At 40.6% G+C, this 22,449-nt stretch overlaps 1 protein-coding gene across 6 annotated transcripts in view; it reads left to right on the top strand.

Annotated features, from left to right (window-relative positions):
• Positions 1-22,449, top strand: part of TRPM6 (transient receptor potential cation channel subfamily M member 6) — a 227,257-nt gene that overhangs the window by 84,903 nt on the left and 119,905 nt on the right. For all 6 annotated transcript variants that reach the window (XM_075598299.1, XM_075598313.1, XM_075598307.1 and 3 more), the window contains exons 2-5: positions 10,373-10,452; positions 12,825-12,863; positions 18,326-18,506; positions 19,297-19,510. In XM_075598299.1, the coding sequence (XP_075454414.1) occupies positions 10,373-10,452; positions 12,825-12,863; positions 18,326-18,506; positions 19,297-19,510 (514 nt within the window). The remainder of the gene's footprint in view (positions 1-10,372; positions 10,453-12,824; positions 12,864-18,325; positions 18,507-19,296; positions 19,511-22,449) is intronic.

Genomic DNA, 22,449 nt, shown 5'->3' with positions numbered 1-22,449 from the left:
TGATTGTTATTTTTTCAATATCTGTTTATTGTTAGGATTAAATTGTTTTGAATTTGGATGGCTTGTTTTTAGTACATTTTAGGATTGGTTAGCGTTTTTAATAATTTATTTGTTTTGTTGGGTAGTGTTATAAATTAATTAATTGTTTTGTTGGCTAGTGTTGTAAATTAATTAATTGTTTATTTGGCTAGTGGTTTTATTTGTTTAATAGTTTGCTTGGATAGTTGTTTATTTAATTGTATTATTTTGGAATAATATAATTGTAATAATGTAGCTATTTTGGCGAAAGATAATTATTTGTGATGTGTACTTGTAGGCTATTTAGTTATTTTATTGTTGAGGTGTTTAGGTGCTTCTGTATTTGTGATTATTGTGTATTTTTGGCCTTAATTATTTTTATTAAGTTGACCATTGAGTGATATATTGTCTTATCATGCCCATATTATATGGGTATGATATACCACTGTGCCAATCAATGGGTACAGGGTAGGTATAATGGGTCCTGGGTTGGTGCTTAGGACTCCTGGGTCGCGTGGGACGGGATTAACCCTTTAATTACGATAGTGGTTATTAACTGCTAAAGTGATTAATGGGTTAGGGACCATTAGATTGTATTTTTTAATGTATTCTTGCTAGCATCAGATGACTTGGACCTGGAGTATGCTGACCAGGATGCCCTTCTTGATGGCAGGGGTAAGTAGAAAGGCTTATTTATGCTGGCTGGCTAATGTTTTATTTTATAATGGGCAAATGAGCTATTATCCATATCTAGATAATCGTTATTTTGCCCATTGCTGTATTGGGGTTGGGGAGGGGGAGAGGGGAAGAACGTAATGTATTTATTTGAATGTATGCTTTTTTTTTTTTAGGCACAGGATTCGTACCGCAGGCCAACAGTGACCCACGGGAAACACCTGAGGATCCCCGGACACCCGCGGGGACAATCTGAGGACACCCAGACACCTGCGGGGACCACCAGATGGCACCCAGGCACCTGTTGAGACCACCCGAGGGCCCCAGACACCTGTGGGGACTAACCGAGGGCCCCCAGACACCTGCAGGGACTAACCGAGGGCCCCCAGGCACCCGTGGGGACCACCCAAGGGCCCCCAGACATCTGCAGGGACCACCTGGAAGCCCCCAGACAAATGTGGGGACCACCCAGGGGCCCCCAGACACCTGCGGGGACCACCTGGAGGCCCACAGACACTCACGGGACCAAATGGGGCCCCCCGCCGGCCTCTGGTATCAATCCTGTGTATAAAAAATAAAAAATGCTTTTATGTGGCGGCACAAGGGGTGGGTGGGTTGTGTATTGGTGGTTAATACATATTGTAATGGTTTTTGAAGGCAGAGGGGGTGAGTGAAGGGCCTAGTACCCACTCACTCACCCTCTCTGCCCCCAATAAAGCTGCTGTTCCTTAACCCCTTCATTGCCTTAGCGATTAGCCGCTAAGGTAATGAAGTTGCCTGTAAATGCATTTTTATTGCATGGGATTCATGCCGGGGGTCTCTGGTACAGAAATGAATGGGTATCAGCTCCGGGGACTCCCGGCATCAATCCGATGCAGGAAAAATCAATTTTTTTCTAAGTCCTGTCTCTCCGCTTATCGGCAGCTTCTCACCACATGCCTGCCAACTTTTCCTGGCGGGTGGATTTTGAGAGAAAATCTCTATTCTAGAGCTGCGATTAGCCTCGATAAGCTAATCGGGGCTGCTAGAATTGCACGAGTTTGAAAACCTGGTGATAAGTGGCGATTAATAGATGAATATAAAGAAAGAAGAAAAGGACTTTGGACTTTACCTTAGGACCGTGGCTTTTGAGGATCCTCGCTTTGTTCCTGAGACCCCTGGAATTGGAGGCTGATGACATCTAAAGGTAAGAAAAACCATTGAATGTATGTTATTTAAATTTTGCAGGTTTTTTATAGTATTTTTTTATTTGTATTTTTTTCATTGCCCATTGATTGCCAATGTATTTATGTATGGGCTATAAAAAAAAGCAATGCTTTTTTTTGGCATATGCTTGCTTTTATTTCTTTTAAATGCATTTTGGTTCTTTGCTTTTAATTATTTCTGCTATTTGTTGTGTGTTTTGATTTGTAATGATGGGATTTTTTGTTGTGTTTTCAATGATTTATTTCTGTAATTTCTTGGGTGTTTGCTTTTTAATTGTGGTTTATTTTTAGTCTTTTGCTTTTAAATAATGGTGTTTATTTGGAGTTTTCTTTTATTTATTGATGTGTTTTTGTGGTGTTTTAATTTTTAAATCTGGTGTTTATTTGGTATTTGACTTATTGATTGCTGGTAATTTTGTTGTCTTTATTTGTTTATTGTTGTTTATTTGATGATTGTTTAGATTCAATTGGATATTGTTGGTGGGGTGGTTGTTTATTTTTTAGGTTGACCATTGACTGCCATAGTGTTAAATCATGTCCATATTATATGGGCATGATGTACCATTTTGACAATCAATTGGTTTATTAGCATTTGTTATGTGTTTATTTTTTTATGTAATGTGTTTTATTTTGGGCCTGTTTTTTTTAGCTTCCCCATTTATTGCTATAGTGGTCAAATATGTGTAACGATGCGCTCACCACAAACGAGGCGTGACCGCGAGGCCGAGGTGGGGATTTGATTGACACCGAACCACAGCCGCAAGGGCGCATCTGGAGTGTAGATAGGTCGAGGTAGCTGGGTCGGGAAAGGAGAGGTCAGGATGGTCAGTGATACTTGCCGAGGTCTGGATTGGAGAGGTACGGATCATTGCAGGTACATTAGTCAATGTCGGGATTGGAGAGGTGCGGATCGTAGTGTGTAAGCCGGGGTCAGGAGCGGAGAGGTACGGATCGTCGGTAAGCTGGGGTCAGGAGCGGAGAGGTGCGGAATCCAAAAAACAAGCAAGGTCAGGCAACACAGGACAAGACTGGCAAGGTTCAGACAGGAGGAAGGACTGCAGTGAACACAGCGCACATAAACAAGGTTATGCTCATCCAATGTGCCAGAGGTCAGGCTGAGCATATAAGGCAGAACAGTCCAATGAGCTGGGAGCATACTCAGGAGTATGCCTTGCTGTGGTTGGCTGAGGGAGACAGCACAGGTGTATCCCTTTAGACAGAGGAGCAAGAAAGCTTCTGCACGTGTGCGCGGGTGGCGCGCATAGCGGGTGCCCGCTGCTAGGTGATGACATCACTATGCTAGCGAAGCCTGGAGGTGGGACCAGCAGGAATGGCATTTAGTGCCGAGTACGGTCCGCGCATGCCCCTAGAAGGAACACTGGCATTTGCCGGTCCTCGAGATGCGCTGCAGGAGGCAGAAGAGGTAGGAGACCCGATCGCAGGTCTTGGCACGTAAGAAGCGCGCCGGGGAGGGCGCGAATGACGAATCCTTACAGTATGCCCATATTATATGGGTATGCTTTAATACTGTGCCAATCAATGGGTAGCGGGGGTCATGTACGGTGGGTGGGTAGTGGGGTAGGGTGGGTTAACCCCTTAATTACTATAGCGGTAACTAACCGCTAAGGGTATAAAGGGGTCAGGGGCCATTAGATTGTATTTTTTATGGTATTGTTTATGCCCACGGATGACAAGGATGGTGATGAGGATGAGGATGGCCTTCATCCTGGCAGGGGTAAGTGCCAGTTTTATTTACTTTATGCTGCTGATTTATGTTTTATCTGGATAATAGTAATTTTGCCCATTTCTGTACTCTATGCATTGGGGGGGGAGAGAGGGGGGGAGGGTGTACTGTATTTATAGCAATGTATCTTTTTTTTTTTTTTTGAGCACAGGATTGGTACCGCAGGCCAACAGAGACCCCCAGACACCCGCGGGGACCACCAGAGGACTCCCGTGGAGCCCCAAGACATCTGTGGGGACCACCTGGAGGCCCCCAGACACCCGTGGGGACACTTGAGGACCCCCAGACACCCGTGGGGGCCCCAGACACCTGCAGCGACCACCCAAGGACCCCCGCGGGGGCCACCTGGAGACCCCGGTTGGCCTCAGGATTGATACCAGTGCTGAAAAAAAAAACATGATTTTATGCATGTCTCAATATTTTTTGCACCAGCCTTTAGATGGTGAAAAAATATGGTGAGCTTTTAGGGGCCGATAAACTTACAACAGCTTTGTGAATAGCTGTTACTGGCAAAAAACGGCGGTTTTGCCATTTTTTGCCCTATTGGATGACTTTTTTTTTCTCTGACTGTTTAGGAGCGTAAAAAAGCCATTATAGTGTCCTACTGCACTGTTATCACTGCTTTGTGAATAGCAGATCAGGCAGTTTCACACTATATAGGCATTTATCACCCATCAAACCACTTATCACTGCTTTGTGTATAGGCCCCTATGTCTCTGACTTTAATGCTTTCTGCATTCTACAATTAGGGGCCTAGCGCTGCCTAAATATAATGACAGGTCTGACACAAAACAAACTTCACCAGATGACGTCTGAGACCATTTTTTTTTTTGTCTCAGACCTGCACCAGTTTTACACCAAAGAAGTATTGATACCGGTCCCTTAGAAGTATTCAGGTGTTTGTTGTTCCGTGACTGTCAGCAAAATGGTAAAAGTAGATCCCCCTCACATCCGCTTAAGAGAACGGGACAAGTTTATATTTATTATTATTACCTGGCTTCAAAATAACTATTTGTGTGTTTTATGATATTGACAGGACCGGTTAACTAGACTTGTTAAGAAACAAGGAATGTAAACTCCATGGGCAAGCTTTTGGTACCTAGTAAGTACATTAGTAAGTAGGTTTCAGGTTTCAGCTTCCAAGTGAGTGAGTCAGGGTTTTGGACCCAAAAAATTAATTTAAATGGAAACGTTCTGATGTTAACAAGCATCTATCTGGGCTGGTGGTATGAGTGATACTGTGTTGCCATTGGGGAGACTTCAAATGAATGAGTCTCAACAGATCTGATTCAGTAGTGAATTTATAGAAATATTAGTGGTGTGATATAGAATCCTGGATGTGTTATTACTTGTCTGGGCTGAACGAATGGCCTTCACTTTTAGGTATTAGTGTGCAAACTGAGGGGCAAGCAAGATTCTTTGCGGGGGGCGCAGCATTTACATGGGCCCCGCGTGCTTTCCAAAGGCATTTAAATTAAATGCCGGGGGAGCGCCAAAGGCCTCTGTACACTTCACTTACCTTGACTCAGACTGCTTCTGGAGATGCGTCGCCATGACAACGTGCATTAAGTGATGCCGCGTTGCCATGGCGACGTGACGTTGTGATGTCAGAACAATGGAGCCAAGGTAAGGAGGGGTGGAGGAGGGGTGGGGGGCGTGAGGAGGGGGGGAGAGCCGGCAGTGGTGCACAGGGGAAAAAGATTGCACACCCCTGCTTTAAGGAACTGGCTTGGCTTTTTAAGTCTAAGGCCCCGGTTTTTGATTCACCGCCAACTCTACATGACCTTGGGAAACTCACTTTTTTTTTTATCTTGCTGTGCCCAGGTGCCAAAAATAGATCGTTGGCTTTTTTGGGCAGGGAGTTATAGTGACGTTTTGGCTTATTTGACTATATTAAAGACTTTTTCAATGTTAACAGTGCTACAGTACTGACATTTTATTCAAACAAGACATTTGTAAAGTAATAAAAAGAAAGTGACTGGAAAACATATTCTGTGTATCATGATACTGGATAGTTTGTATCCTAACCCATCTTTCTGGTTTAAATAGTTTATTTATTAGAACATACTGTGTCCCAAAGAGAACGATATTCTTTAACACTTCCGAAATGATAGTTCAATTATTGTAATGCGTTTGCCATTATACTTTGTGTTAATATTGCTTAAAGCTACTAGTTTTTGTTAAGGAAAACTTTATTTGTTTGTGTGCCAAAGTTAAAAAGAAGAGCAACACTGATTTAGGACTATAAATGAATATATGTATGTACAGTATACGTAATGCAGTGAAACTTGTTACTCCTAAACTTTGTATTTACTGCCATAATCAAAAATATAATAAAATGAAAGAATGCACATTACTTATATGATGTTATAGCAGCAATCCTGCCTAAAATGTTATTATTTTTTTTAACCGCACTTAAACTGTGGGGTCCAATTGAGCAGAACCACGTTATTTTAAGATCCAAGGACATCCTGGTTCCCGTGATATTTACCATTTTAGTAACATTTAGTGGACATTTTAGTGGACATTTAATAACGCATGATTGTCACGGTGGACGCACTTAATAACACATTTATATTTCGTGGACCCCAATTGAGCAAAACAAGTTGAGCAAAATAAACTGAGATTTATTCCCTTGATAGGCAAACACACGACAACTGCAGAATACACTTAATAATTACACTTACGGGTATAGGAACAGGGGATAATGTCCAGAAAGGTGTAAAGCACCAGAAGATTGTCTTTTAAAATGTAGTCCTTTTGCAAATTGCCACATAAATAGCCAGTCCAATCCTTCTGTGAAAGTGCAAAGTCTTTTCTGGTTCTTTGAGGTTCGTTCTGGAATCCCCAGGGCTAACAAAATCCTGAAGCAGGGCAAGTTTCCTTGTTGCGATGTTTTTAACCCCTTGCGTTCTGGAATCATAGCCGCTGTACTTAGATCTTATCCGCTTGAAGAAATCAGGTAACAACAACAGCAACAACAACAACAACAACAACACAGGAATGAGGGTTACAGGCCTTTTTAAGAACAAGGACATGTGGAGGGTTACATTAGCCTCATCCCATTGGCAAGGAATTATCTTCCTCCTATCAGAACCTGCCATGTCACATGGGAAAATCCTACAGCCAGCCCAGGTAACTCTGAGCATGCTCAGTAAGCAGCTTGGTAGCACTGCTAAGTAAAAAGGGGCCACTCATTTCTGGGGACGCAATGTCTGGAGTTTGGTCCCAAGGTGTGAAATATCTAGGATGAGTAACAGGATCTGCTACGCAGAAACATCCTGATTAAGTGACACTTTAAGACTCTGGGGTCTTTCATCCCGTAGACCCATAGGCATCTCCCCAACAAGGGGCTCATGTATGCATAACATTTGTTCCTTAATGCATTACAAAGGCAGGCAGAAAAAATAGCATCCTACCTGTACATTTTAAAACTGCAACAGAAAGGCACTTCATCAAAAATATGTTTCCCTTATGACAAAGTTATATTTTTAAAATGTATGTGCTTGGGGGGTTACACTGAGGCTGCACACCAAAAATCAGGGTGCTGGCTCACTCCGTTCCTGAATTAGAAGTCTTAATGGAACGGCTCCTGTTATTTAGCACTGCAGGTATAGACTAGCCTGCAAAAAGGGGACAACAATGCATATAGGGGACAATGGTACATGGAAACAGCATATAAAATTAACCCCTTCACCCCCAATACGAAATAGGAGTAACCAGCTGAGCACACTGCCTTTATTAATGCGCTGATTACCCCCATTTTCGCCACAATGATGTTGCGGCTTCCTATTCGTCCACTTTACCTGCAATATTTGGAGGCTGTATTAAACTCCTGAAAGGGAGGGGCACCCCAGTATCTACACCTGTTATTATCTCATGAAAAGGGGGTTTCCAGAGCATAAAATAACTGGTTGTTCAGCTTTAGCGGACGTCCTGGTTTCAATGTGTTTCAAATAATGTAGCAATAAAATCGAGCTTGTTTTAATGATCATATAGACTACATTACATGAATTTCTCTTTAGGTAATCAATTTGTTCTTGTCATTAGCTGCCAGAAATACTTTAGCAATAGTATACGATATAAGTCCCTGTTGTGGGGAATTAGCCATGAAAATCTTCAGCAGTAGCTATTGTACCAAAAGGATGTAGCCATTGCATTGACTAATGTTTTTGTTTAGAGGCCAGGCAACATATATATTAAGACAATGATGCCAATGACATAATAATGTAGTAGGCTTGAATAAACAATTCAAGTAAGCTTGTGGTTACCTTGGTAGGTGGAGTTCAGGTTGTTTGTATAAATACATTACAACTGTAGGAGTTCTGCCAGCTATGTTAGAGAAGCAGTGTTTTTCTGCTCAGATTCATAGCATAAGCCAACGCTGTTGAGTTTTGGGATACAAGAGACATCATCATAATGCAGAGTGTCTCAAGTTTTCAGCCATGCTACAACTGCACTATCAAGTGTAGCATCTAGCGTAGCATTAGGAATTGTTAGATAAACTTTGGTATATACTATGGATCCTCCAACGCCACAAAAACATCACAAGGTAAGTGAAAAAGTAATATGTTATTTAGGGCCTTATTTCCAATATACAGTACGTGTTTCCAGCACTGCTTGCTTCAGAGTCAAGCTTTGTAGACTCAAAATATTCAGAACATGTTTAGATTAAACAGAATGAAAACAGACTGTGAAATTATGTCCAGATAGTGTATGTCTAAAGCAATCAAATAACACTGTCCTAATGGCCCATCAATGAATGTTATTTGCAGTAACCAACTGTTTAATGCCTTATATCATTGTAGTAGAGCTAAAAGTCATTAATTACATTCTCAGGAAAAGGCGATTAAATGTTCTTTTTTATATTATTTCAAAATCATGTGTTGTATGTTTTGGTAATTCGTAACTATAACTTAATAGGCACTTAATAAGTTTTCATTAGAAATATCAATACATTCCAAGTCGGGAAGTGCATTTAGTGAGTTTTTGGCCAAAAAAAATCCACGTAATGAGTTTTACCTCTACAACAACGATATCATACATATATTTTATTGGGAACTATATTGTCAGCAGGTATTACGCACTTTCACCATGTTTGCACAAACGCAGCTTAGGTGAACTTGAAAATATACAACACTATAAGACTTTGCAGGCTTCTCTAGATTGGGGAGTTTCAAAACACATTGCAGAAAAGAAATACACTGTATTTACAATACTTAACAAATCCATAGAAATTGTCTACATGAATTAAATACTCTGCCTAAATTACTACGGTATTTTGAAAAGCAAAGATAATTCTGGGCAAATACAAATATTGTATTCATCGCAGGTTAACAATGTATTATCAGTTAAGTTTTAAAATATATATATTTACTCCTGACTTCCCACATACAGAGTAAATAGGAGTAGGTGAGGGAATAATTATGAGTGGATGGGCTGACGTTATCGCCCAGTCATTTTTTATTTTATTAATATTTTAAAATAGTACTGTGAAACTGTTGATGACAGTTTTCTTTCTACCCCTAGAATGTGGAATAACCATTGGACATATTAATTAGGCATATCTCACACTTTTACTAGGATTTCTTACTGTATCTGTATGTTCCTCCTACTAATTAGATTGTAAGCTCTTCAGAGTAGGGACTCCTTTTCCTAAATGTTACTTTTATGTCTGAAGCACTTAGTCCCATGATCTGTTATTTGTATTAGTTGGTATTTATATGATTGTCACGTGTATTACTGCTGTGAAGCTCCATGTGCATTGATGGTGCTATATAAATAAAGACATACATACATGCATATGTTCACTTGGCCAGGTGTTTTTGTTTTGCTTCTATAAAAGTTTTTTTTTACGTTTTTTGTTTTGGTTTTGGATTTGCCTAAAGTTGCAGTGGTTTGGACTTTGGTTCTGTTTGTGGATTATGGCATAAGAATTTGGGAATTTATATAAATGATGAGCCATTAGGACAGTGTTATTTGATGGCTTTAGACACTACACCAGAGGTCTAAAACTCAGTCCTCAAGGGCCACCAACAGGCCAGCTTTTATGGATATCCCTGCTTCAGGACAGGTGGCTCAATCAGTGGCTCAGTTGAAGATTGCACTACCTGTGCTGAAGCACGGATACCTATAAAACCTGGCTAGTTGGTGGCCCTTGGGGACTGAGTTTGAGACCCCTGCACTACACTATCAGGACACATTCATTTTTCATCCTGTCTAATCTAAAAATGTTCTGAATGTTTTAAGTCTACAAAGCTGGACTGAAGCAAGCAGTGCTGGAAACACGTATATTGGAAATAAAGTCCTAAATAACATAGTAAATATGGGACTATATATGTTATGTTTTTAGATGTTGTATTAAATGGCCACTATTTAAGCACAATCTTTTACTGACTGCGATAAATGAACAAGAAATCTGTATGGCTTTGAAAGCTACTTTTAAATCCTGGTTTTGACAATAACCCTGGTTGGGATCTTGGTGGCATTGTTATGCAAACCAGTTTCCGTGCATAACTCCTTTGGATTTCCCATCATTTATTTGTTTAACTCCTTGCCATCAACTTGTGAATAGTAACAACCATATAAATAACAGACCAAAGAGAATTAGTTATACGGCACGTGTGATGTGGGATTTTTTTACACACTTTACATGCTTTACAACATTATTGTTGTCGTGCAAATGCAATTGTTGCTTACTGATATTTGCTGGGGTTTTTTTCTCTTTCAGTCACAGAAATCTTGGATTGAGGGAATCTTCTATAAACGAGAATGTGCAAAGATCATACCGACATCAAGAGATCCTCATGGGTATACAAACCATCAATTGATTCATAAATACAGCATTATAATGTGAATAGTTTATTAGAAAGGAGTACTATAACTAAAGAGCCCTGAAAATGTAAAAATAATAATAATAATAATTTGTGTGCTGAACTGAAAATAAAATCAAACTTGGCATTGAGTAGCCAAACCAAAGAGGATGTTTAGCAGAGCGTTTTTTTAAAATCTAGTACAAATCATGGACATCATCTTTCCTTATTGATGCCAGCATGGAAGTTGATGGCCTTCATTGTCCCATCCCAGATAACCCACTTCAAACATTAGTGGGTGATATCTCAGGAATCAGGATTCTGGCAAACCAGGGGAAACACCATGTATGGTATTAAAAAAAATCAAACAAAAGCAGAATAAGCAAGTATTGCTGCCTTACTGTGTACTTTATACCCCAAATTAGCATTTTCTCTTGTCTCTGTTTTGCTTCTTGAGAAAATGTGTACCAGGAAATTTACATTGAGAAAATACTGTAGTGAAAATGAATAGATACTCATATTTTTTTTATTTAGTGCTGTGGCATGCAGGACACCATACATACAATTTTTGAAGCACCTGTCCCTGTCCCATACAACTTACAATCTACGGTAATTGTTTTGTTACCTGATACACCGGGAGATAAAGTGACATGCCCATGGCAAGAAGGAGTTCACAAAGGGATTCAAAACGGGTGTACAATTTCCAAGTCAGTGATCTTACCGACAAGTTGCATCTTTTCCCAAAATAACTTGCATCCTAATCTTACAGCTGTGCTTCGAATTATGCTATGGCTCATGCTTTTTACATCCATGCAAGTAGCTGTGTGAAAATAAATTGTTGTTAAAGCATTCACGTAGAACTTTAATAGTTGGTTGGGTTTAAGGCACCTGTTACTGATATGATACCAGGAAGTCTGAACTCTAAAATTTTTTGAAGTGACAGGAAATATGGAAAGATAAAAGCTCGTATATGAAGTGTGCAAATACTTGAGATTAATTACACATTTGAATAAATCAGAATAACCTGTAACTGAGACATTCAATCTCCTTTAGCGTTGCTCTCGAATAGAACAATTTAAAGTGCTGTTCTGACAGGTATAAGCACAAGGTACACGCTGGGAAGAATTAAGATGCCAGATTGAAGCAAACAGAGCATTCTAGTTATTGTGGAGGCTCTGATTCATGATACACATTGCATTCATGAGCGTCTATGCAGATAAGAGTTTCTAATATGTGTTTCCTGAATTATGCATTTTGGTATTGCTCGTTCATAGGAAAAGTTTACAATTCAGTTTTCTCTAAAAGATAAATAGCATAAATGTGATCACACTTTTAGGGCCCTATGCACTAAAGGTTCATAAAAAAAATCGCTGGGCCATTTAAATCACCGTTTTTATGAGTGTTGCTATCACGGTATTCAGAAAGCCTTCATTACCTGTCATAGCAAAATTCACAAAACAGGCAATGATCTGATGAACGACCCTCTGAAAAGGCCTAACCCGGCGAGTTGTATCTGCTGCAGAGAAAGCTGCTCTGAGAGAGCCGTCTCTCCCTGTGCAAATATCGCCGAAATGTATGTGTATAAAGTTTAATTTTGTTAATAGTTTAGATGAGCAGGGGGTCTCCTGAGTCGAACCGCATTGGTTTCAGCCTCAGGGACCCCCTACTTCCCGAGATACAGGCCCCGTTATGCGGTGCCGATATCTCCTATGCATTTTATTCCCATGGTCACGTGACGCGGACATTTAAATGCATAGGAGATACCAGCACCCCATAACGGGGCCTGTATCTCGGGAAGTAGGGGGTCCCTGAGGCTATCTGCTATGGTAATGAAGTTTACTGTAAATGCATTTTTATTGCATAGGATTCATGCCAGGAGTCGCTGGTGCTAATATTAATGGATATCAGCTCCAGAGATTCCCGGCATCAATCCTATGCAGGAAAAATTAATTTTTTTTCTAAGTCCTATCTCGCCGCTTCTCTGCAGGTTTCCAACACCTTTACACCAACTTTTTCTGGCGTGAGGATTTTGTGATAAAATCACCATTCTAGAGCGGCGATTGGCGTTCATAGCCTAATCACTGCTACTAGATTGGTGAGTTTATGAACATGCCGAAAAGCGGTGATAAGTGGCTTATCACCGCTGCCTCTGTGATTTTTTTTATGACCAGTTTTTTTTGAGTGATTCAGTCTTTTATCCCCCACTTATCACTGCTTACTGAATAGGAGTAGGCATTTTGGATGATAAGTGCTTGATAAGTGGCTTATGAACACTTACTGCATAGGCCCCTTAGTGAGACTAGTATGACACTGCTTCTAATATTTATCTGCATATACAATCTTTGATGACCGTATGCTCTTCTTTTGCAGATGTCATGGTGGGTGCCAGATATGCCAGAACCTAATCAGGTACTTTAGAATAAAACAGTGACAAGCAAAAAACATGGACCAAATAAAATTTGGTTACGCATGCAATTTAGTAATGCAGTGATCAATTATTTGTTGCAAGCGTCAAAAGGTCTGATTATATTATTGCTGTTTTTCTGCAACTTTAGTTGCTTGTATGTATGTATGTATGTCTTTATTTATATAGTGCCATTAATGTACATAGCGCTTCATAGCAGTAATACATGTGACAATCATATAAATAACAAATAATACACATAATACATAAAAGGGAGTAGTGCTTCAGACATAACAGTAACATTTATTAGTCCCTGCTCCGAAGAGTTTACAGTCTAATTTGTTGGTAGGAAGAACTTACAGAGACAGTGGGAGGGCATTCTCGTAAGTGCGTCTGCAGGGGGCCAAGCTTTATGTATGAGGTGTAAAGTATCAGTTTAGAATGTATTTAAAATAGCCATTGTCAGTAGACAAAGAACCACAGGTTTCCAGCTTTGTTTATTATGACACTGTTTAAAAGCTCAGTTTATGTAACTATTAAAGGGATTGTGTATGCTTAACCTTGTGTGCACTGGGGTTTGCCCATTGTCCATTGATGTGCATACATTCCTTGTCAGTAAGCACGTGTTTGTTTTCTTCCCTAAAGCAATGCCGGAATATTTATTCTATTCAGTGGAAACTCCTGTCGTGCTTCCACAGAAACAATTACTGTTGTATGCTGACTGACAGTCTGTAAATATAATAGCCAAAAGTAAACACTCAAAGCGAGACAATGCAGGTGTATTGTGGGAAGCATGCATTCATGGGTAAGATTAATCTTGGATAGAAATGCTGATGACAGGCAATTCCAATGTGGCATCGCTGGGTGAAAGTAGGACTCGTACGCTTCAGGTTTTATATTACAGAGCGTGCTGCATTTTTAAAAAAAAATTGAGGTCTTTTTACAATGCCTCAAATCTAAATCTCAAAAACCTATCAATACATTTCTGTGATTATGTTGGTTATTTCCTTCAACAATATGTGAATAACTTACTGTCTGATTTCCACAGTCATATTGTATTAAATACTCATTTGGATTTTCAAATATTAAAACGAGCACTGCAGCTCTTTAGCACTTTGTTATATGTTTTACTTTCTTTGGATCTGGCTGAATTGAAATGATTTAAAAACTGTCCAACAATACAATTTATTGTTTACTTGAACTAACTGACAAACTAGTGATATAAAACGTTTGTCCTCCACTTGTTGGGCAGTCTTAGGCTGCGCTTATAGTGCCGGCGACGCGACGTCGCGGCAAAACAAATGTATTGCCGCCGTCGCGTGTGCTTATTGTAAGGACGGAGCGACGGGAGCGATGTTGTGGGGCGAAATTTGGAAGCCAGTCAAATTTGATTTTTCAGAGGCTGTCGCCACATGTGACAGCTTCTGAACCACTCAAGGGCCAGGTCGCTTGCGACGTCACTGCAAAGCGAAATGCAACTTTCGCGGGTGGTGACGGCGACGGGTGACGTCATCCATCGCCGTCGCGCGCACTCTAAGCACGGCCTAAGTCTTGGGGAATGAAAGGTGTGAGGCTCATTGTATGCAAAATAATCTTTTATTGTTACTGTAGCTAAATTCATCTTGACCACACAATCAACTGGGTGGCTAGTTTTAAGGAGGCAGAATGAAATAGAAAGAAAAGACAAAAGGAGAAAAAAACCAAATATCATCTTACTGTACGTGTACTGTAAGCATTGGTAATTATTTTTTAACAAACATATGTGTATTGGGAATATATAAATTCACGTATGTCATGGCCAATGGCTATCACACCTTCGTTAAGATGCAGAGGCATCTGTAGGTTTTTGGGGACCCCAAGTGTATTTATTGTGTAGGGGCCCCCATCACTCAGTACACAGTGCGCATCACCCTGCACTGCCTCTGTCTGACCAAGGGTAGGTCCCCGCTGCAGTCGGCGGCACTCCGGCCATATGCACGCCTCCCACCAGCTCCTTACCGTCTCCCTGGCAGTCCCCAGTGCCTCCTCGCTCCCTGGCTCAATACATACTGTGACGCGTCAGCCAGCAGGGGCTACAACAGGATGGTGTTCCCGGACGTCTATGCATCACATGATGCATCCCATGGTGCGCTAAGGAGCCAATCAGAGGCAATCATCAGATCACCAGGATGCTGCAGGAGGAGATAGACAGGGGGGACTATGGGGAGGGAGCGGTGAGCTGGACAAATGTGTCCTCTGGTCCCCACTGCAGTCTATTAACATGCTATGAAACCGTTTTCAATAAAATTGTTACCTTGCACTTTTCATTAGTGTTTTGCAGTAGTTGCTTTCTTTATCTATTTTGTAAATGTGTGACTTTGATATAGCTCCCCTGACATGCTCCCGTGGATGAAATGGCGTGATTATCCCATCCCCTTCTCGTGCCCGCACACACAGGAATACATACATTGCACACAGGCGCATACATAAATTGTCCTGCGCACACACATATGTATACATACAATGACACACACACAGGCATACATGCATTGGTACACATACAGGCATACATACATTGGCACACACACAGGCATACACACATTGGCACATACACATACAGTCTTACATATGTAGACACATACAGGCATACATACATATGCACACACACACATAAAGTCCTACATTTATAGGCGCACACACACATAAAGACATACACACATAGGTACACTCGCATGGACAGCCATATATAAATAGGCACACATAGGCACACACACAGACAGGTATACATACATGTAGCATTGCAAACCCCCCAACCCACCCCTGGGAGATTTTGCCAAGGATACAGGTACATGTGGTGCTGGTTACCTGTGAGGTCCAGGAGAGATGGGCTTCCGCGATGTTGTGGGGAACAGGACAGGCTTTAGGTGATCATCAGGTTCTTTTCATTTGGTGACAGCGCCTCCAGTCACAGCAGGCTACAGCAGAGCTGCAGGCAGTCCCAACCATGACAGTTCTTTTCTGCTATAGACTGCGACTTAGCCAGAAGTATATAAAAGGGGTCTTTATTTGATGCAGCCACTGCAGGTGGTATAACAGTGTTGCATATAGTGGAGAATGGGTTTCAGGCCCTTGGATTGTGCTGGCCAGCAGATAATGTTCAGACCTTGTGCTATGCACAGATCTTGGTTCAATCAGCCCCAGGAGGGACTGAGCTCCTCTTCCTTCCCCAGGTGGGAAGTCACTGACTCTATAATTTGGAAGGCATCCTCCCTAATGCAAAAGGGGAGGGCACAGGGTCTGCACCATGATTGGCTGTAACACAGACCAAGTGTCACCTCCTCTCTTGCCACTCAAGGAGGCTGTGTGAGGGGGGGTAAACCCCACAGGATAGCCTGTCACTGCCTGTAGCTATTAGGACTTACTTGACAGGAGGGCAGAAAGATAGTCTGGACCAGCCCTGGATATATACATAGGAAAGAAGAGAGACTTCGGCGCAACTGCGCATGACTGATGCAATGAGACTCCCGGATGATCTTCAAGCAACTTTATTGATACAACACACAAGGGCTACACCGCGATCTCCTCCTCTACGCGTTTCACCCTCTAGGATAGGGCTTCGTCTCCAAGACGAAGCCCTATCCTAGAGGGTGAAACGCGTAGAGGGGGATTTCGCGGTGTAGCCCTTGTGTGTTGTATCAATAAAGTTGGTTGAAGATCATCCGGGAGTCTCATTGCATCAGTCATGCGCAGTTGCGCCGAAGTCTCTCTTCTTTCCTGGCAATTCTAGACGGCAGCACGCAGGAGCACACGAGGTGAGCTGGCCCCAGACCGGAGATGCAGCTGAGGTAAGAATCAATTTCCCCCTGCACCGGTCAACACTGTGGCCATGCAAAGCTCCCTCACACACAGCTCCACTGACTGAGACACCTAAGGTGATTTTGCTGCACACACAGAAGCGCAAGACAGACTTTTTGGACACTGGATATATACATAAACAGACATATACGGTATATGGAGTTAGACATATACAGAGAATACAGGAATGCTCATGCACACCGGAATAAATGCACTACAAATCCAAATTTATTTGGATCCAAAATAGTTACACAGGTTGCACAAACCACATAAAATATTAATCAATTTCAAGAGTTTATAGGCATATGACAAGGAACACAAGATACATTTCCTACATTTCCTAGGACACAATGCGGTCCTACAATGAGAAAAATAAGCCTACTTATTAGATTTGAGAATCAATGGTAATTAGTTAATGTCAATCACAAGAAATGAGATGTTTTGGGTTCATACTTTGACTCTTCTTCGGAACTATGATGCTTAACCTAACATAATCAAATTGCCACATTATATTATGTCATATTGGAGACTTTTCTGCTACACTGTCGCTCGACTGGAAATTTCAACTGAAGGGAAGTTTCTATCTGATTAATATGGATCAGATCAACCAAGCTCCACTCGGCGGGCAGGACATACAAAGTGGAAAAGGTTTGCACAGATGCCACCAGGTTACTAGAAGTCTGTCATTACTTTATAGCAGAATGCTATTTCATGCCCTGGAGGCGGAATAAGGGAGAAAAGGGATCCTCTGAAACATTGGGGAACCCATGCGGAGCCTCCTATGTAAAGATGTCCCCCTTTTTGATTGTTGTCGTCATTTTGGCTGTTTGGATTTTTTAGGGCCATATTATGCGCATACAGTACACATATTTAATCAGCTTAATCAGTGATTAACTCTAAGGTACCAAGATTAGAGTTATTCATAAATGAAATGATAGTGTACAGAGTCCTTGGAGGTTTACGAATGTCTTCTTTAAGTGCACTGTCACTTGATGATATCACAACCTACGATTAATCTACATTTCTCCAGGACCAATACAGCTACTAGAACTTTGAACTTCATGTAGGAAGATCAACAGCCCCATATTACTGTTTGTTGCTGGGTTTTTTTTTCAGAACCTAAAAATTGTTTTAACAATGCTAAAATGCCATTTTAATCTGGTTTAATTTTACTGAAACAGCAGAGAAAAAGTATAATATTTTGAATACCAACATGGTACAGTATATATTCCACCCTTATCAAAATCCATCTGATTTCTAAACGGCATTTTTTAAATCCAGTCATTACGCAAATCATTTTGAAAAATCAGTAATCTAATAGAGCCCAGGCAAAAAGTTCATTTTTCCTGTCTTGCCTTCAAATACTGCACTTTCTGGGCAAGCTACCTGCCTATCTGAACAAGCTTCTCACCCCTATCACATGCAGCACCTACCACCTGTGATCTGACCGGAGGCTTTAGGTTTGTAAGAGTGGTTGGTATTTAATGGATATCTAACTTTTTAGTAAATATTTCATAATTTTTTTTTACATTTAAAGCCTCAGTTTCTACAAATGAAAAACAATTATGTGAAAAATAATTGATGAGCTGGTTTGGGGCCGACTTGGAAAACAACATATGTCATCTATTTGTAGGTGCTGCTGTGGAAGATTGATTGGAGACCATCCTGATTTAGATTATGGCTGGCCGATTTACCCTTCTCCCCATAACAGAGATGATGAGGAATGGTTTGTCGACAAACATACAAAGACGAGTCCCACTGATGCTTTTGGCACTATCAATTTCCAAGATGGAGATCACACTTACCATGCAAAGGTTTGTTATTTACTATAGCAATGCTTTAGAGCAATTTCCTCTTACCCAGGACCCAGTAGTAATGTCTTTATTTCAGTGTCGCCTGAGCCACGGTAAGTGCAGTTTACAGAGGCCTTCGCCGCTTCCCTGGCCCTTAATTTAAGTGCCTTTGAGAAGCGCGGGGGCCTATGTAAACCCCTGCAGACAATCTCGCACCCGCCCTGGGGCGCGCCCCCCAGTTTACGCACCGTTGACGTAGGCAGCCATACGGAAGACAGACTACGTACTTGTTAAATATTCCAAGAACACATTTTGTGTCTTGCTTGGTTCTTTGTGAATATAGAGAACTTTGTGGGTTAAAAGTATTTAAAATATTGCTTGTAATACAGCCTGTTTTTTTTACAGATGCCAACATAAATGGCTGGGTTTGTTTTATACCTCAAATGTATGGCAAAGAAAATAGATTTTTAGGATTGGTGGGTGGAGTGGTAGAGGGTAGGATGTGAGGAGTGGGGGAGATACAGAAAAAAAGAGAAAGTTAAAGGGGGGGGGGGGGAGATCATTCAGAAAACATTGATGTAGTTGTGTACATAAGATTGTATTATTACAAATGTTAAAATTACATTACATAAGCCTTACTGTATGAGTACAACACCTATTTGGTACGTTGAATTTGTATGTAGACTGGATGTTTAACAAATGTTTTCTGGCAAACCGTACAGAAAATAAGGTAGTTTCACATTAAATGAAACATGAATTGCTGTTTTAACATTAGAGAATAATTTTCATACAATTATATATTTATTTTCAGTACATTAGAATATCCTATGATACCATGTTGGATCAGTTAATGCATCTGATGATTACGGAATGGCAGATGGAGCTGCCGAAGCTTGTGATCTCTGTTCACGGAGGCATCCAGAATTTTAAGCTTTCCTCCAAAGTCAAGCAGGTTTTTAGCAAAGGCTTGGTGAAGGCTGCAGAGACTACAGGAGCATGGATTGTGACTGAAGGCATTAATACTGGTATATTTTTTTATTAAATGTTGAATCTTGGCATACGTTGTGTTCTTTTTAAGATTTGGGCAGAATGTCCATTTTCTTAGACTAATTGGCAACAATCTACTAATAATTGGCACCAATCTACTCAAATGGGCATTAATCCCGTGTTTTAGGATTCTACATTTACCTTTCTATTGATTAGGTGACACCCAATTACAAACTTTATTCTATTTAAATTCTTTGGGTGAAAAAGGGAAGAAAACCGAGCACTACTTCCATACAGGTAAAATTGGATCAAGCAGAGAGCGTTCCAATGGTAAAAAAAATAATGATGTAATTTATTGGATCATAATAAGAGCTTACAAGGGCAGAAGGCCCACACCTACGCGTTTCAAGCCGAACCTATTTGTCAAGGTGAAGGAAAAAGTAAAAGTACTTACTGTATATATAGTGGCTCCATGCATCATCATGCACAATATATATTAGTAAATGATTCATCAATAAACAATTAATAAATCATATTTTGATATGCATGCACTTATGTGTTTTCAATACAATTATTTGACTTGTATTCTGAAATTAATTTATTATTAAGTATATCCTAAGTAATTGTAAAGAATTATTATGCATGTATGCAGACATCCATTTCATTGTCATTTTTCTCAAGGACTATCCTTTTTTCCTTGGCTGTTGCCATGCATTGAATATCTAGTATTGATGGACTCGTAAACATTGGATATTATATGTTTATCCATGGTGTGTGGATAGTGTATTATGGATTTTATCATTATATGATTATTACGATCTAGATTTATTTTACGCTATATGTGTACAGCTAAACATACACAATGGATAGGCATATTCCAAATGCATGGTTTATTGACTGACAACCATTGAGTTTATTCACCATTAATGATTTAGTAATCTCATATTGTATGAAGTTATATGGTTGTTATCCTTTTTTCATTCTCACTTTTGTAAGAAATGAGCATGCAAAATATGATTTATGAATTGTTTATTGATGAATCGTTTACTAATATATATATAGATATATTGCGCATGATGACCCACGGAGCCGCTATATATACACTCCGGTAAGTATGTGACTTTTTCCTTCAACTTGACAAAGAGCTTCGGCTTGAAACGCGTAGGTGTGTGTCTTCTGGCCTTGTAAGCTCTTATTATGATCCAATAAATTACTTAATTTTGTCTACCATGGGAATGCTCTCTGCTTGATCCATGTTTTCTTGTATGAAAGTAGTGCTCGTTTTTTTTTTTTTTCTCATCTTGTATACTATGAAGACGGAAGCACACCTATACCCCAGGACAAGGGAGCCATCTAACCAGGATGCTGCACTTCATGTGAGTACATAGCTGTTGCCCCATATATCACCTAAAGGTACTACTCCACGTCGATGTATATATGTCTGGACACTAGAGTGTTTTGATTCCTTAGTGCAGTGCCAAGTGGGAGGTCATTCAGCTAAATTTGACTATATGTGGGACTGATATCTTTTATTAGGTGTTTTCATATACCAAGATACCTGAGGGGTACACGATTTTAGGATTTCCAAGATTCAAGAACTATATTCAGCCATATTTTGCCTATGTGTTAGTGCATCACACAGTATTTTTTTGCTATTAAATTCTTTGGGATTGGATTGTAAAGAAACAATATGTTGTCATACACAAGTGGAAAGTAAGTGGCAGAAAGAGCTAGCATCGCCTTAAACTTAGATTATATTCTCCAATAAGGGGAAGTCTCACGGCTCTTTTCTATTAACAATGTGTGTTTCACGTAGTCAAAAGAGGTGGGGACACAAGAGGTCCATACCCTATAACATCAAGACTATCATTTAAATCGATTAAATAACACTTGCACGTACTAGCTTAACACTGAGGTGAACACAATAATGAAAATGTCCTTAGTTCTTACAAGACAGCACAGGAAGATAGTTTTACTAGAAATACAAACACTAATTGTCTGTCAACACATGCACAAAGTAACCACTAATAAATCCCATGTAAAGAAATTCATCCATGACAATTCTTTAACATGAATGTAGAGCTATCGAGTGGGTTTGATTCCTTTAGGCTGCTTTGTCTTGATTTGCTTTGCAAAAAGACATTAAATGCTTAGCTTCCAAAGATGTTCAAAGATGTTATGGTGCTCCATTTTGGTCTTGATTTGGAAGATACAGTACAGCTATTTTAGACTTACATTTTGAAACCATGCTGATGACAGGTAAAGTTAGTTCAGATAATTTACATAGCTTTTCTTTTCCTGTCTTCAAACATTGTTGCCAAGTACCTTCCCAAGGGAGTATTGTTTTCATTAAGTGTTGGGGAAGTGGAGGAGTGGTGAGGGTTGGTTTATTTTTTCATTTTTTATAACAAAATCATTCAATGCAGTGATCTTAGGCCTGGGACATAGTGAGTTTAGGCATCGCTGAGGTGGGCTGAGCCACGCTGAGCAAATGCACAAAGCCCCTGCATCTGTCATCAGCGCGGCTATAGTTTCCCCCTCCGCATGCACGCTGATGCGTGCGGAGGCTGAGAAACTTTGCTGAGACAGGCAGGTTTGAAATTTGCTGCTCGGGGAAAGCGGAGGAGCGGTTGACCGCTCCCATCCAATGGGAGCGGGGGACTAGCCCCGCCTCCCACTCCGCCTCCTGGCACGCCTCTGCTCCGCCTCTGCCCCGCCTCCGCCCCGCCTCCGCCTCGCCCCCTGAGCGCGCTCACTGCTTCGCCTGCAAGGACAGGAAAAAGCTCCATTTTCAGCAGGCGAGGCAGAGCAGGAGCGCACCTCAGAGAGCTTCAAGTCCACTATGTCCCAGGCCTTATTTAGACAGTTCAAAACACATATGATAATTTAATTTTATAACAACTATATATGATATAAAAATACAACGTACCCATTAAATTACTGGGTAAGGGTACAGAATTGGTCAGAAAGGTAGAGA

Source organism: Ascaphus truei, chromosome 1, assembly GCF_040206685.1.
Source record: "Ascaphus truei isolate aAscTru1 chromosome 1, aAscTru1.hap1, whole genome shotgun sequence".
NCBI classification, from domain to species: domain Eukaryota; kingdom Metazoa; phylum Chordata; class Amphibia; order Anura; family Ascaphidae; genus Ascaphus; species Ascaphus truei.
Note: the sequence above shows the minus strand (reverse complement) of the source record. Positions and strands in the feature narration are given on the sequence as shown.